Source organism: Scomber scombrus, chromosome 21, assembly GCF_963691925.1.
Source record: "Scomber scombrus chromosome 21, fScoSco1.1, whole genome shotgun sequence".
Taxonomy (NCBI): domain Eukaryota; kingdom Metazoa; phylum Chordata; class Actinopteri; order Scombriformes; family Scombridae; genus Scomber; species Scomber scombrus.
In genome coordinates, this window is record NC_084990.1 from 4,915,342 (window position 1) to 4,930,915 (window position 15,574).

Here is a 15,574-nt window from a genome sequence, read left to right on the forward strand (position 1 = left end):
TAAGGGTACATGGATTGGTACTGGTATTGTCTTTTTTTTTAAATAACACCCAGCCCTACACCTAGGACTGGGCAATATATCGATATTATAGTGATATTGTGATATTAGACTAAATATTGTCTTAGATTTTGGATATCATGAAATGGCATAAGTATTGTCTTTTCCTGGATTTTAAAGACTGCATGACAGTTAAGTGAGGCAATTTTCTGAACTTGCCATCCTGTTCATGAAATTTAATTTTGTCCATCACCCAGCCCTTAATACACCCACTAGCAGTGCTTTGTCGAGTGTCTGGGTGTTAAGTTGATCTGTGTGTGCAACGTTCTGTAAATAGCTCTTTTGTGAAGCGCCGTTGGCTGTTATTACTTCCGCGAAGCCTGAACTTGCACGTGTGGGTGGACAGACCTTTTCGGATGAATCACTGGTGGCGTCTTCAACCTCATGTTGTGTTCTTCTTCTTCTAGCAGACTGTGTCCTCATTGAAGAGAATTTCTCCATGAAGTGTAAAAAGCACAAGGTGAGCAGGAATAACCCCGACCAGGGGAAAAAAAAGTTGTAAAAGTTCTTAACAGAGTCCAGAGCATCTCTACTTTATATAGAAGACATACTGTTTAAAAGGTGTCATGGGATATTTTATAACATGAAGTATATATGAGCACTTTTTTTTTTTTCACCCCCTCTTAGAACAAGACATTCAAAGGCCCTCCAGGGAACCGCTGGGACGACAGGTGACACACTTAGCGGTAATCTCTTGTGGTAAGTAGATATCTGCTCTACTTTGCCAAGAAACCGCATGTTGTGCTGCAGTTTCAAATGTATTAAAATTCATATTGTGACACTGTTGTCATCGTTTAAAGAGACGCTTCTCTCAATTTAGCTGTCAGAATCAATTTTCATAATTCGTCACAGCCTGTAAAAACTGTTGTATGTCTTCAGAGTTTAAAAAAAAAATAAGTCAAGATATTCATTCACTTTGCATTATGGGAAATGCAGTATCCAGGGTTTTTGGAGCTTGATCCATACTAGTGACTAGGCTGTAATTGTTTTTCCAGCCTTGGCTGGTCCAAGCCTGTAAAATGTGAGGATTTGCAGATTTTTGCTCAGTTCAATGCCTTGGGCTTTTGTGAAGTAATGTGAACATGCTGCTATGGGCTTTTGGGGTTTAGTATTGGCATTTGGTATTGGTATTTTTTTTGCCAGTAGAGCAGTTTTTCTACAACAAAAAAGTAATGATGCTTGTTGGACCAGCTGAATCAAGTGTAAAGTCAACACTGACTGCTACCCTTTAACTACTCGGTGTCACACTTAATTCACCACAGCTACACTACTGTACAATTGATATACTGTGGTTAAAAGGGGGATTATATACTAAACAGACTAACTTTGGAAGATACCAGCTTAGTTTAGCTAACTCCAACTGTTGAAACCTTATTTTGGCTTCAGCTTTTATACAGAATACTGACTGTAGGTTTTGACCTTCATCTCTTACAGCTAATTCACTTTCGATGAGAATAACTTCAAGGCTAGAACTGTTTCCATGTACATATTGGTATGTCATGTGTAATCTAAGACAGACCTTTTAAAAAAAAAACAGAACCTATCCTTTAATTACACATTTTATTCCTCAAGTGAATACAGCAAATACATTCCACCTGGGCTTGTATCTGTTCCAGACCGCTAATTATAACACAACTCTGAGTGTGCATGTCAGCGTCTCAGTCTGTTGTAACTGACTTGTATTGTGCAACCTGTTTTTTCACTGAGTTAACGTGCCGCTCTTACATGTACACACATGCAGCAGGTTGTACCTGCTGTAACACCAGACCTCTGTTTAATCCCAGCAGGCACAGTTGTGATCGCATGTTTGTTTTTATAAATCTGGGATCTCTAAAAGTGTGGTTGTTGGCTTGGGGGAAATTTTAACTTTTGAATGGAAAAAATGGAGTGAAAGGTCACATGACCCAATCAGGTTACTTACTGCTTGCACATCTGGAAGAAGATATCTTCCTCAGACTTCTACAAAAAGTAACAGAACTTAATTAACAGATAACTATCATATTTTGTACAGCAACTCTTTAAAGGGTATAGTATTTATATATTTTGAGAATTATACACGTGCATATACATTTTGCTCATAAGAGTTGTACATTTGTCAACCAATAGTAGGACACAGTATTTGTGCTGCTGTGTGTATCATCACCGTTATTCCTACTCTTGAAAAAGAGGCGATTGAAAGTGACTGTGAGAGTGATGTCTCAGATGGGAAGTACCAGCGTGAAGCCACTTGTCAGGTAAACTATTGAATGGCGATGCAGAAGGAGACTATCGGGAGGATGAGGCAGATGTTCATAAGAAACCGATTGGTTGCCCCTCCCACCATCTGCCATCTCTCATTCCTGCAGCAGTTGATGTTGAAACAAACTCAGTACCATGTCTTTGTGAGTCTCCCGAGATACCCAAGAAAATGAGACCACAAAAAAACATGTCTTCAAAATATGCTAAATTGTTACAGGGTTTTAAAAAGATCAAAACCGTCTGCATCCAAGACTTCAGTAGAGTGCATAAAGCAAACAAAACCTGATCCAGTCAATTTGTCCCTGTTGATGTACCGTCACTGTTAAGATGTCAAACACTTGTTCAATATAAACCAAAGAGAAGATACTTGATCTGAAGATGAACGAGTTGCTGGTTTTCTCACATCTGGCTACATCACATGTTTTGCTCACATGACCCCGATGTCTACAATGAAGCCGACTCAGCTGTAATTAGAATGGATCGCTTTGATGAGATGAGGGGCCTCAATCCATCTGGTGGATAACTCAGTGGCCACAAACAACCCTTTCTACCGAGTACAGCCCATCTTCAGTGAGCTTAATAAGTCCACACAAAATTAAGCCATACACAAAAGCACAATACCTTATTATGGTGGCATGCTTGCAAGCCATTCATTAAGCCGTTCGGGGTGATGAATGGTGATGAGGAGCTCCTCCAGGGTGTAACTTTGTACATGACAACCTTTTTAACCTCACTTAACCTGCTTGATGAAATGACAAAACAAGGCAATGGATGTCTTGTGGGGTGGCTGTAGTTCAGGAGGTAGAACGGGTCGTCCCACTAATTGGAAGATCAGCCGTTCAATTCCCAGGTCCTCCAGTCCACATGTGTCCTCGGGCAAACCCAAATTGCTCCCGATGGCTGCGCCAACGCTGTATGAATGTGTGTGTGTGAATGTGAATGTGAGTTTCCTCCTAATGAGCAGGTTGGCACCCTGCATGGAAGACTGCCATCAGTGCACGAATGGGTGAATGTGACATGTAGTGTAAAAGTGTTTTGAGTGGTCGGAAGACAAGAAAAGAGCTATACAAGTACAATCTGAGTCACTGCATGATGTCCCTTTCACATATGTGAAGAATTTCCAAAAAAATGCCTCAGAGGGAAACACAGGAGGAAAAGGTAGTAATGGGGTGGAAGGATAACAGTGTGTAGCCATGGCAACCACTGCTTACGCAAAGTATTCTGAGATGCATGTAAAGGGGTAGAACAAAGAGAAAAAAGCCTGTGACAAAGTTAACAGCCCTGCGTATCCTCCTCATATGCAACATGAGGGACGTGGATCTGTGAGATCTTCAGGTGTCAAGATAGTGGACTACATTACAGTCAAAGAGGTGGTTTCTCTGTCCCTTCACGGTGCAGTGGTGAATAGCTGGTTGTTCTTCAGAGATGTTGGTAGTGAACACGACCACCTGGCTCTCCTAAAAAAAGATGTCACTCAAGATTCTGCAAGAGGTGATGAAAAATCTCACTGAACTGTGAACACAAGGAAGCATTTCCACAGATGCAGATGGTGCGACAGGCGTACTGCGTGTGCATGTGAGAAGTGTGATGGGACTCTCCACATTGAGTGCTGCAAGTGTTTTTATGGAGAGGGAAGTCTAACCGATGAGTCGTGGTGTTACAGTTTACTCAAATGTGGAGAAACTGGTTCATGGGACAGATACAGCTACATTGTTATCACTGATAGCAACCTGCAGTATGCACCGCACTGTGTTTTTAAGGCACAGTTTGTCCGCCTGCTCTGACATGCTGTGTGTTTTTGGTTGGGTTTTTTAATGAATCACTTCCTGTTTATAGCATGTTCAGAGACGATAATATATTTAATTTGACTTAGTTATTTTAAAGTGTTTGTATGGTTTCCATGGCTGTGTCTGAAATCGCACAAATAGTTGACTCAAATCAAGATATCAAGATTTCAGACACTAACTAATCATCATTATCATCATCATTTAGTGTCATCACAAGCTGTAGAGTTGTGTGATGGTAGTTTTCACATCTTCAAATTGTGGAGCATTGCATTGTGGGATTGTTAGCAGAAAGTAGTGTACATGCCATGGACGCTACTACACACTCAGAATTTAGACACTAAAATAAAACGGGGGAGGGTAAATGTAGTGCACTGTGTAGTAAGTAGGAGTGATTTTAGACACAACCCAGGTCCTGGCTTCTGTTGTTCATAAATAAATGAGCCTACTGTTCCTCAGATGAGTTTACCAGCAGCAGTGTTTGTTTTATTGTATGTTAAAAATGTTACTTGATCAGTAGTTATGAATCTCTGAAGTCAATTCTAACCATATGTGTCTTATATGTTGCACGTGTTAGTCACATTTTAAGATTTTAATCTTTTTTTTTTGCATTTGGACTGAGCTGTTCCCCTCTCAACACTATTGTGGCAGAGTTTTTAAAATCTAATATTTCACTTACTTCTAAAATCAAAAATGGGGTAAAGTTAGTGTGTTAGGGAGGTCTAAGGTCTCTGAGATTAAACAGGTTTAATGGTGTCACTAAAGGAAAAGCAGGTTGCACCATACTAGTTTGTACATAGATGTGTTGTTACTAAGTGATTAAGTAAGCAATGTATAGTAAATGTGCTGTTATGTCGATACTATAATCAGTTTTTTAGATGCCTGCCTCATTGTGAGTGATGTTTCTGTGCTTTCATCCAGACACTCACCTGCTCCATCCTGCAGGGACTCTACTCCCCCACCCCGCCCCTTCTGCTGGTAACCATGGCGACTGTGGACCAGGGTTCTTCTGACTGACAGCTAGCACCCGTAAACCTTAAATACACCCTCTGCTATTCAACTGCACTGTTAACCCTCCCATCCCCCCCCCATCGCCACTGTGACTGCAGGAGCCCAGTCACCCAACCCCTCCCTCAGTCCAGTGTGACGGTACTCATCACCAGATGACGGGGACACCTCCTCTAACTTCCCTTAAAGCAAACATGCTGAATTTTCTTTTTTTTTGGTGTTTATCACTTTGTAGTTATTTATAAGGATTTTTTTTTTCCTGGATTAAATATGAATAACAATCAAAGATATTTAATTTTTTTAAGATTTTGTAAGTATTTGATTATATTTGGTTTATTTATTCCTGGAGTTTCTTATTGGCTTCTTTAGCAGTTGTCAAAGAGGTTTGATTGTGCTGCTTTTTTTTTTTTTTTTTTTTAACTTATTGGTAAAGTAGTTCGATGTTGAAATATCAAAGCCAGTCAAGTAGATGCTGGTTTTTATTAGAGATAGGACAGAAGAAGAAGGGCTGGACGGTTGAGAAATGACCTTCAGTTAATCCTCACAGAACAAGGTACCTGATTCCTAAATGTTATTGGACACTGTCAGAACACCAGGGTCTGTATCCAGTCTAACACCTTTTTATTATTTTTGGATCATCACACACGGCCTTATGTTTTGTCTGACAAAACTTGGGGCAAAAGGCAAGTCTCAGATTCACCCGAACGACACTTGCACTAAAACGTCGGACCAAGCTGATGTAACCTGAGGGAACTGAACAGTGTGTGTTTGAATGTATTCTCCCCCACGCCAGGGGTTTTTGCAGGAAGCACTTTGGAGTGGCACTGAATGCATTGTGATCCTCAGCTCTGGCTGCAGTATTACCGTCTTCAGCTTGAATACTCCCCCCGCCCCCCTCTTCCTTCTCGTTCTCCTCCACTCCCCAACCAGACGTATCGTTTGCTTCTGGCTCTCTTTCATGTGGTTATTAGAGGGTTCGGAGGTCATTTAAGAAGAACCACATCTTAACTGTCATGTGAGTTTTCTTTTTTTTTTTTTTTTTTTTTTGGCTTCAAGCACTTTGGCCTCCCACATCAGGCTGGGAGCGTTTCAATGCGCCCGCGTCGTGTTCTTCTGCACGGCCCCAGAATAAGTTATATTAATGGATTTAAATGAAATAGATTGTGTGAGCCCTGTTGGGGGAGGGGGGGGGGAAATTAAAATAGGCTCAGTTTTGTTTTGTTTTTTCTTCTTTCTTCTGAAAATAACACACAAGTCATCTTTTGTTTACTGGGATTCTCCTCAGTCGGAGCTGCAGTATCGGTTCAGTTTCATTCTCTTTGCGGCACGGTATTCACATCAACTGTCGAGCAAACATCAACAAACATTACTAACTTTTTTTTTTTTTTTTTAAATTGAAACTACAGGACCGTTCAGCTGCAGCATCACTCACTTTTCTCTACCGATAAAGAAGGATGCGTATCTGCAGACAAAACTGACATGGGAGACCTTTTTTGGTTTACATCGATCTACGTCAAATAGGAATGGCCGTTCTAGTATTAAGACTCCTGCTCTCGATGTATTTTTAAGTTTTTAACATGGGCCTAAAAAAGTGTATTTCCTCCAGAACCTCTCTGAAAAAGCCTTATCTGATGTAGAAGAGGTATACACAGATTTTTTTTTTCTTCCTACTCTCACTAGCTTGCGGTGCAACGACAAATCAGTGGATGTACATGGCCTTCCTTTGGACATCCCAAATGACGATGAAGGCAGCTTGCATGCACTTTTTCTGCTGCAGACTTTTGTTGTTATTACTACAAGGGGCCTGAACCCCTCCTACCGCACAGGTACACACTGACTCTCTGGGACTTGTGTAAAAAAAACCATGTACTGACGTTAGTACCCGGTGTATTAGTACCTGTGGAATCAGGTGTGGAGGTCAGAGCTTCAGCCTGTCAGCCTGCCTGTTTGTTTTTAGAGAAAAAGTCTAAGTGATCAGTGTTGGTGTGACGTCTCCATGTACTTTCGCATAGCACCATTAGGGGCAGCGATGAGCTGTCTGAGACCAGTGTGTGTGTGCGCATTTGCGTGTGTGTGTGTGTGAGTGAGTGAGTGAGTTTCCACACAGATGGAGCTTGAAGGCTTGGGCTGCTTTAGCGTGTCACCAGCAGCAGCAGGACACAACACATTCTCTCACACACACACACATACACACACACACATAACCACACACATACCCACATTTCTTGATCCTGAAACACCACATCTCTTTCAGTTGTGCCATTTATTGTTTTTGTGTATTTTATACTTTGTTGCAGTGAAATTGAGTGTTGTTGTTGTTTTTAAAAAGAAAATAAGCAGCAACAAATACATTTTACTGCATTTTGTCTTTTTTTTTTTTGTTTAAAAGCAGTTTGCATTGTACCAAATACAGCTTTTGGAATATGTTTTATTCTTACAAAGTGTTTGGATTTTTCTAATATTTTGTCCGTGTGTTAATCTCAGGGCTGAATCTCAGATATTCTAATGATTTGAATTTGAATTTTTATGATTTTTGTTTATTTGGGCTCATTAAGTAAATCCCACATTGACTGGAGCAATGATACATGTAGCAGGATGTGGTTATCTCCTCAGATGCAAAGCCTTCTGTCCTGTTACACGCACCCCCCCCCCCCCCATCACATTCCAACAACACCTCGTCCACGTGTCTCTGTCAGTGCTGTGGTGTTTTTAGGTTTAACATGGGACTAGGACTGCCAACTCGTGTTTCACGTTGTTTTTCCATTGTCTTTCTTTTGTGGCAACTTTTTGTACCATCTTTGCCCACCTCTCGTTGCATCAGAGGTCATGTAATTGTCAAAAATAAATATTTTGTTCAACGTTCTGGTTTTCTGTGAGAGATTTCGTGTTCTTGGCTTGCAAACAGAAAAAAGGTTTTCATTTGGAATCAGGAAATAAATAGATGTTATATTTTTTGATATATGTGGAGCTCAAAAATAGCCAATATTGAACAAGATGTTATGAAATAAATACAAAATATAAGTAGTATAAATATATGAATCAGTTAATTGTGCAATTATTCATCAATACTAATTTTTGTTATTAATTGTAATTAACTAGATATATTAATTAAAGCCATACACAATGCCAGGACCTTCGAACTGACGGCTAAATGGAATTAAGCAATGATTGACTCTGGAGTTTCCTTCAATTTGGAGCATTTTAGCATCTTTCAGCACATTGGGGTTTTTTTTGGTTAATTGTTTATAGCTTTATGGTTTTTGGTTCAATCTCATTGTTTCCAGCATTTAGCAGCTAAAGAGCTAAATGATGAATATTATATTTGTCATGTAGCCAGAAGCTCGACCAGGTTAATGATTGTGTTCTGTGTGTCTGATGATGTTTAAACAGGCGGCTGTTTGCTAACACCTTCATCATATCCACTCCATAATGTGTCAGTTTGTGTTTGCTGCTGCCAAGTAGCCAATAAAAACACATATAGCTTTAATTATAGGCGTTCCTACTTTTCATGTATTTTAATTTCACGTTACTTCTCCCACCGTTCCGTTAATTTAACACTAATAGAGTAACACAGCCAGTTGCTCTTACAGGAGCTAGCTGGCTAAATGTTGTAGCAGCTTTAGCTTTGTTAAAATGGACAGGAGGCATTTGATTGGCTGAGGAGTGAAAGGGCAGGGCTTGGTCACAGCACCAATTAAAATTCCTTTAAGAAATAGAAAGTAAAATAACTTTTTTAAATACAAATTTCTCAAATTTAAAATAAGAAAAATGCCATAACATTTCATTATGAGAGCTTTCACAATGTTTAGAATTCTCTCACTATTTAATGGCTTATGTTTTTGCTCATTAATGTCTTATTTAATATTCACCATTTCAAAGTTTGATCAAATAAAATCTTGTTCTTTACTAACTCTATAAAGCTCTGATGGGAACATTCATTAAATTCCCTCCCCTCTCTCCTGGGATGAGAGCAGCTGTTCCACACTCCACTATACATACAAACTGTACAATTAACTCAACAGCATCTCCTGCTTTGTGATAATACATCACAGAGGAATCCTGGGAAATAAAAGACAAAAAAAAAAAGGCTCCAAGACCACTCCAACAAGAATTCTCATTTTATTGACTAAATCTCAGCTTACAGGAAGACAGTTGTATTGCAAAGACAGAACCGGATACGAGTTCTAGTGCTGTGGTCATCTACTCACTAAAACCCCACTAAAGTCATGATGCTTTGAAATATGTCACTGGACGGAAAGACACTGGAACTCCATTACAACACGTCACGTTATGGATAAACTGAGGAAGCAGCAATGACTGACTCAGGCGTCGGGAGGAAGAAATGAGAAAAAAGGTGGCTCGTGGCGAAAGCGGTCGGTGGTGACTCAATCCTTCCTTCCTCCCGGCTCAGACGTCCTCAGCTGCAGCAGATATTGGATCAGAACCTCAGGAGGGTTTTCATGTCGTGTTTCTGCTACACCAAAAGTCATCTTAAAATTGGATTCTGGATGGAAATGATATCAAGATTGCATTTTTCTTTATCGCTATATATATATTAATCTAACCTTTTCTGCTTTGTTTTAACATATTGGTGATTGTGTTTTAGGATTCTCCGAAAGAAGTGAATCTGCAGTGTTATCTCACCCAGACTTTATTGGTGGAGCCAAACAATTTTCATGTGGGTGACCACCATGACCACCATATCTAATTTACTTAATAGGCTGTTAAACACAGTCCTGCGGGGGTTACAGGATGTTTGCTACCCTCCAAAATTTGGCTTAACTACCTGGAATCAGACCACAATAGGATGATGAGCAGATATCCCTATTCTGAAGAAATTCAAGTAGAGTGTGTGGTGGTAATTTACACACTAATTAACACACAGCTGGTGTTGCCACTTAAATTTTCATGAAAAAGTTAGCCAGCTAGTTTAGTTATGGCAGGAATAGTTCCACCCAAGAAAACAAGTGAGGGACCCAAAGGCCAGACTGTGGGGACCATCAGAGCAAACGCTTTTAATTTTGAAATTCAAACTCCCACAAATGTTGGAAAAACATAACAATTCAACCTGTTATTCACTGTCGATTGTGTAGAAGCATTTAGATTAAAAAAAAAAAATTGCAGATGGAGGAATTGTCAATAAAGTTAAAGCTGGTAGCTTCCCTTTAAAGATGTGTGAGGCAGTGGTGGAAACGTGAAAGAGAAGACAAAGTCAATTTTTTTTTTGTCTTATTTAAGCTACATGGACAATTTATATATTAGCTCTACTTTGTTTGACTTTTAAGTAACAGTCCCAGTGGCTATTGTCACATCTCTTGGCTCTCCCACTGCTAGACCTGCAAAATGTATCACTTGAATTAAATTATGAGATGTATTAGCTTGTTAGGATTGACTTTTGGTGCATTGTAGATTATACTGGGATGTGCTGAGGAGAAGTAAAGGGGTGGTCTGGGGGTGAATAGGGCAGAGATAGAGAGTGCCATGATGAGGTAATGTACATGTTTGTGTAACCTCTTCTTCATACGGTCATGTGAAACAACACCCTGCAGAGCCAGTGCTGCTCGCAGCTGGCCGATGGAAAACAGCACATCCATAGTGTCTGTATCAAGACTGTCCTTTGTTCTGAGTCAGAAGGCTGCTGATGAGGTCAGAGATTGTCACAAGATGTAGTAATTTGCATACTCGCCCGCTGATCCGGGAGCAGCTTTTGATGAACATGATCCAAACGGTTTATGTAAGGGCTGAGCCGAGTTAAGCTGATCCTCAGTCAGATCCAAGCTGAGGCTACTGACTCTCACAAAGATAAAGAAACATGTTGTTTGCAGCTATACTACATCAACAGAGTACTACAGCTTGTGACAGGAGAAACACTGAGCAGGTTTTTCACAACAGAGCTTTAGCACATACACATTCATGCAGATTTATGTCTGGAAAGCAACACACAAAGAGCCCATTCCTATGCATGATCCAGTGCTCGTTGCTTTTTTTTAACTTCAAATTATTTCAGTAATATTTATAATGGGTCAAAGAAAAGAATGAACTACTTTTTTTGCTGTTTTAACTTGATAAAAAAAGACATCTATGCCACTCTACTTCACTAAAAGTGGCAATTTAGAAGCAAAAAATCTTTCCATCATTTAATTCCCTAATCTGTGATTTAAATTCGAACCTCTCGCTCCGTGTCTTCATGCTTTTGCTTTTTTCTTTTTTCTGTTCTCGAAGGTGGTGAGATGAGTACACAACATTAATAGCAATACAAATACAACACGCTGAATAGAAACTAATTATTGTTCAGATTTTTAGCCCTAGGGTGTCTCAAGAGATCATAACAGCAATATTCACTCCAGGACATGATGCAAGAAATTGTGCTACGGCAAAAATTCCACATCACAACATTTTCTTTTTAGCTTTTTTTTTTTCTTCACCATATTTTTTTGAAAAGCCGGTTCAAATTTTTCTTAAAGGTAAGTTTGAGCTACTCATGCATTTTTTTGTAAAAGGTGACTCTTTTACATCTTCGGGGACTTTTTTTTTTTGTCTTCAGATTGAACTGAAAATGCGAAATGATCATTTTCTTCTTCTTTTCAGACAAATACTTTAGCTTAAAAGTGCAGTGTGTAGAATTTAGTGGAATGTATTGGAACAGACTTTGAATTAAATACTACATTACATTTTCTGCATGTTTCGGTGCCATGGTATTCAATTGGTTGCAATCTACAAAATTACCACTAGATGCCACTAAATTCTACACACCGGTCCTTTAAAGTTTCGAAGAAAACAAGCTATACAAACGGAATTGAAAGAGTGAGTAGAAAATAGTCTTTCAACAGTGAAGTAGATATGTTTGACAAGAAGAACAGAGACATCATAAAGCCTTCTCTCAGTCTAGTCTGATGCTCAGAGACATATTGGTGCGCAGCCAATAGCGGGAAAATGCTCCCACTGATCCAAATGAACACATAATGTAAACTATTGATACCAATATGTACAGCAGCCAACCAAGTAAAACAGAAAACAAACAGCTACTTTACCGAAAAAAGAATAGAAAATATATTGTCTTTTTAGATTCTCAAATTAATAAATTAATCACTTCTCAAAGCAAAATAAATCCACTTCTTTTGGATTCTTACGCACAGGGATACACACACAAACACACTCGCACATTCACATTTTTGTTACACATGAAACACTGAAAACCACCGCTCATTCGTTTTTATCTTCTGAGATATGTCTTTGAACTCTGCTGTAGTCTTCTTGAAAAATACAAATCAGTAGAAGTTCTCTTTGTCCCTTGGCTTCGTCAAAAGTGACACCTGGTCTCGTTCTGAAGAGATCACACATCATTCTGCCACTTCGTCTCTTCTCTCTCTTTTTTTGCTCGAAGTATTGCTTTAGGAAATACATTTTGGTCTTCTTTTCAGATGGTTTTAGTGACAGAATCTCTAATGGAAGCAACTTAGTTTTTTTGCTTCTGGGTATCCCTACACTGCAATTGCATGTGTCATTGTAATCAATGTGTAAACTGGGATTCTTCTGGGTTCTTTTGAGGAAATTTGACCAAAAACTGTACCTCATGAGGAATGTATGCACTCTACAAAGACTTCCCCCTTAACGGTCTTCTGCTTGTGTGCTCTTCCTTTTCCAAGATGTTTAAAACAGGATTCTTAGTTAGTTAGTACTCATTGTTTGTTTCTTTTTCCATGCATGCACATCTAAGTGGTTGGATGAGAGGTATAAAAGAGTGGACCGGTGAGTCTGTGACAACATTAACATAGAAATGTTTGTTCTGACACGCTCAGACACAGATTTCTATGGGCGTAGCCACAAGCATGCGGCCACCTGGCGAACTGTTTTCTCTCGGCATTCGTTCGTAACTGTTGGTGGATGACACAGAGCTGTTGGTGGAAACAGACACGAAATGGTGTCCCGTGCCCGGTTCCATCATCCCACCTTTGGCCCCGCCACCGTTCCCTCTCTCCACCGCCACCGGAGACATAGGAGAGAGGGGAGACAACGGGGAGAGAGGAGACAGAGTCTGCTGCTTCATCCGCTCTACCAATAGCTCCTCGTCCTCCTCCCCGGATGAAGATGATGAAATAGTACCGTCCACTTCTCCTCTCACACCGCCTCCTCCTCCGCCGCCTCCTCCTCCACCTCCCCCGCCAACCCTCTCACCAGTGCTTCCACCTCCTACGTTGCCATTGTTGTTGTTGTTCTCCCCATCCAGCATCCAGGAGTGACTGAAGTAGCCAAACACCTCTTTGACGGAGCAGCGGCGGTCCTGTTCCACCGAGAGCAGCCGGCGGAACATGCGGAGGGCCTGTTCAGTGAAGCGCCTCCACTGGGACGGCACTGTGTTCGTCCTCCTCCTCTGCCAGCGAATGAACTCCTGGTAAAAAGAGTCAGAGGGCAGCGCCTTTTCCCAGGGGAAGTTACCTGTCAGCATGCAGAAGAGCAGCACGCCGAAGGCCCAGACGTCAGTGCTGTAGTCCACGCAGAAACCCTCGTGGCGTGACACATCGCAGAGCTCAGGAGCCGTGTAGGGGATGGTGCCACTCACCTGGTGGGGAAACTCAACAGGTCACAACCATGGTTCAAAAAAATGAGAAGAAAAAGCCACAGACAGACACAAATGTTACTCACTCGTTTCACAGGTGAGCCAGCCCGGCGAGTCATGCCGAAGTCGGACAGTTTGACCTTGCGGCACTCTCGGTCAAAAATGAGGATGTTTTCAGGTTTGATGTCCCTGTGGACCAGCTTCTTACAGTGCAGGTAGTCTAGGGCAATGGCTACCTGGTGCACACAGCGCTTTGCCACTGCCTCAGGAAGACCAACCTGAGGGACAGGGTAAGAGGGAGATCAGGGTGGAACATTCAATACATTCAGTATATATACACATATAAAACATGTATCACTGCACGGACTGTTTTTGCAAATTAACATCATGCTTTAGACAGTCCACATGGATGCATAGAGGTAGGGCTCTGAAATTTTGCTTGCATAGTTGATTCATTCATGTTTCAGAATCACTGGCTCATTCATCAGCTGATTGGCCATCAGCTGATTGGAGACATCCAACCATATACAGTATATATAGCTGTACAACAGAGTCATTTTAGCCTGACACCTCTTGCTATTACAATACTGATACCAATATACCAAAACCTACTGGTGCAGCCACTACCTCCACCACCCCAGTCTCCACCCCATGTGCTTTATTTTTGGTACTGTTGATTTAGACAAAAACAAATCTAGATTTTTATGTAACTATAGTATCTTTAAAATGATTCTGATGGCACATTTTGTTTGTAGAAAAATTATAAAATCCTGATTAAAATGGGTACAGTCTATTTGTTACTTTTAATACGTTCATCTCAGGGTCCCAAGGTCAGATCTGTTGGTAAGAAGGGGTATTAGATTCAGGGTCTGGTTGATACTACCACCAGGGGGCGCAAAGGTGAGAAATTCACTGTTGGCTTCAAATTAAGTGGCATATTCTGTCAGTGAAGTAACATCATTCCTTCTGTTTCCAGTGCAGCTCAAAATCTCAAGCTCTTGTAGATATGAGGAAGATCATATCTACAAGAATCACCACCACAACAACACTACAGCTGGTTCAACAGAAGTACTAAAAGAGCTGATTTAGACTGATATGCCTATTTTTGCACGGATCATGACCCAAAAGCAAAATACAGTTCCATATATGAGGCTAATAGACTTGAAAGTTTGATGATAGGCAATAATTAAAACAATGGATAAGGTAAAGCACCTGTGGAGGAATGATGTCAAAGAGGTCTCCTGCCAGAGCGTACTCCTGTGCGAACACATAGTAGTCGTCGGTCTCGAAGGCGATGCCGAACATGTTGATGATGAAAGGGCAGGGAGACAGGTAGAGCGAGATGCTGTATTCCCGCAGAAACGACTTCAGCTTGGTCGTCTTTTTCTTCAGGAACTTCAGTGCCATTTTTGTACCTTTTGGGGGGGAAAATTACAGAATTAGGGGTTCTTTTTTTTTTTACAGCATTATGTTATTTGTATGACTTAGTGTTTACAGGATCCCTAACCTCTGATCTTGTGGATGACCAGGTCCACCTTTCCGTAGGTGCCCTTGCCAAGCTCCCTGATCACCTCGTAGTACTTGTTGACCTCCAGCCTCTCCAAGTTCTGGGCTGCGATAAGCTGCAGCTCATCCAGGATGTCCATGTTGGCTCGTGACACCAGTGGAGAGGAACTCATGCTGGTGACTGTTTTAGGGGATGGACTGAGGTGACAAACTGATGGATGGACGCTCAGGCAGGACAAGCGCAACAGCAGCTAACAGCTGGTGTCACTGCAAAAAAAAAGAAAGAAAACAAAACACGGTTAACTGGTTTGTAACTGTAATATTACTACTTATGGCAGTGTACACAGAAAAGGTACTTTGACACTTTGACCATTCAACCACCAGAGCTGCCATCATTAATCAGCAAGCTAGTATAAGCCTATCA

General features: G+C 40.8%; 1 protein-coding gene across 1 annotated transcript; it reads right to left on the minus strand.

The window, feature by feature from the left end:
- Positions 1–12,882: 12,882 nt before the first annotated feature.
- Positions 12,883–15,323, minus strand: bsk146 (brain specific kinase 146). Its single transcript, XM_062442929.1, has 6 exons — positions 15,152–15,323; positions 14,857–15,059; positions 13,731–13,922; positions 13,255–13,647; positions 13,100–13,152; positions 12,883–13,060 (listed from the first exon to the last, which is right to left on the minus strand). Exons 1-6 carry the CDS (start codon positions 15,321–15,323, stop codon positions 12,883–12,885), a joined length of 1,191 nt encoding a protein of 396 aa, XP_062298913.1.
- Positions 15,324–15,574: the final 251 nt, after the last annotated feature.

Bases quoted from the DNA above. Each gene is read 5' to 3' on its own strand.
- bsk146 (XM_062442929.1), bottom strand. From the start codon at position 15,323: ATGAGTTCCTCTCCACTGGTGTCACGAGCCAACATGGACATCCTGGAT. The intron at 15,060-15,151 runs GTTAGGGATCCT...CCCCCCCAAAAG, and splicing joins GGTCATCCACAAGATCAGAG to GTACAAAAATGGCACTGAAG. The intron at 13,923-14,856 runs GTGCTTTACCTT...CCTGTCCCTCAG, and splicing joins TTGACATCATTCCTCCACAG to GTTGGTCTTCCTGAGGCAGT.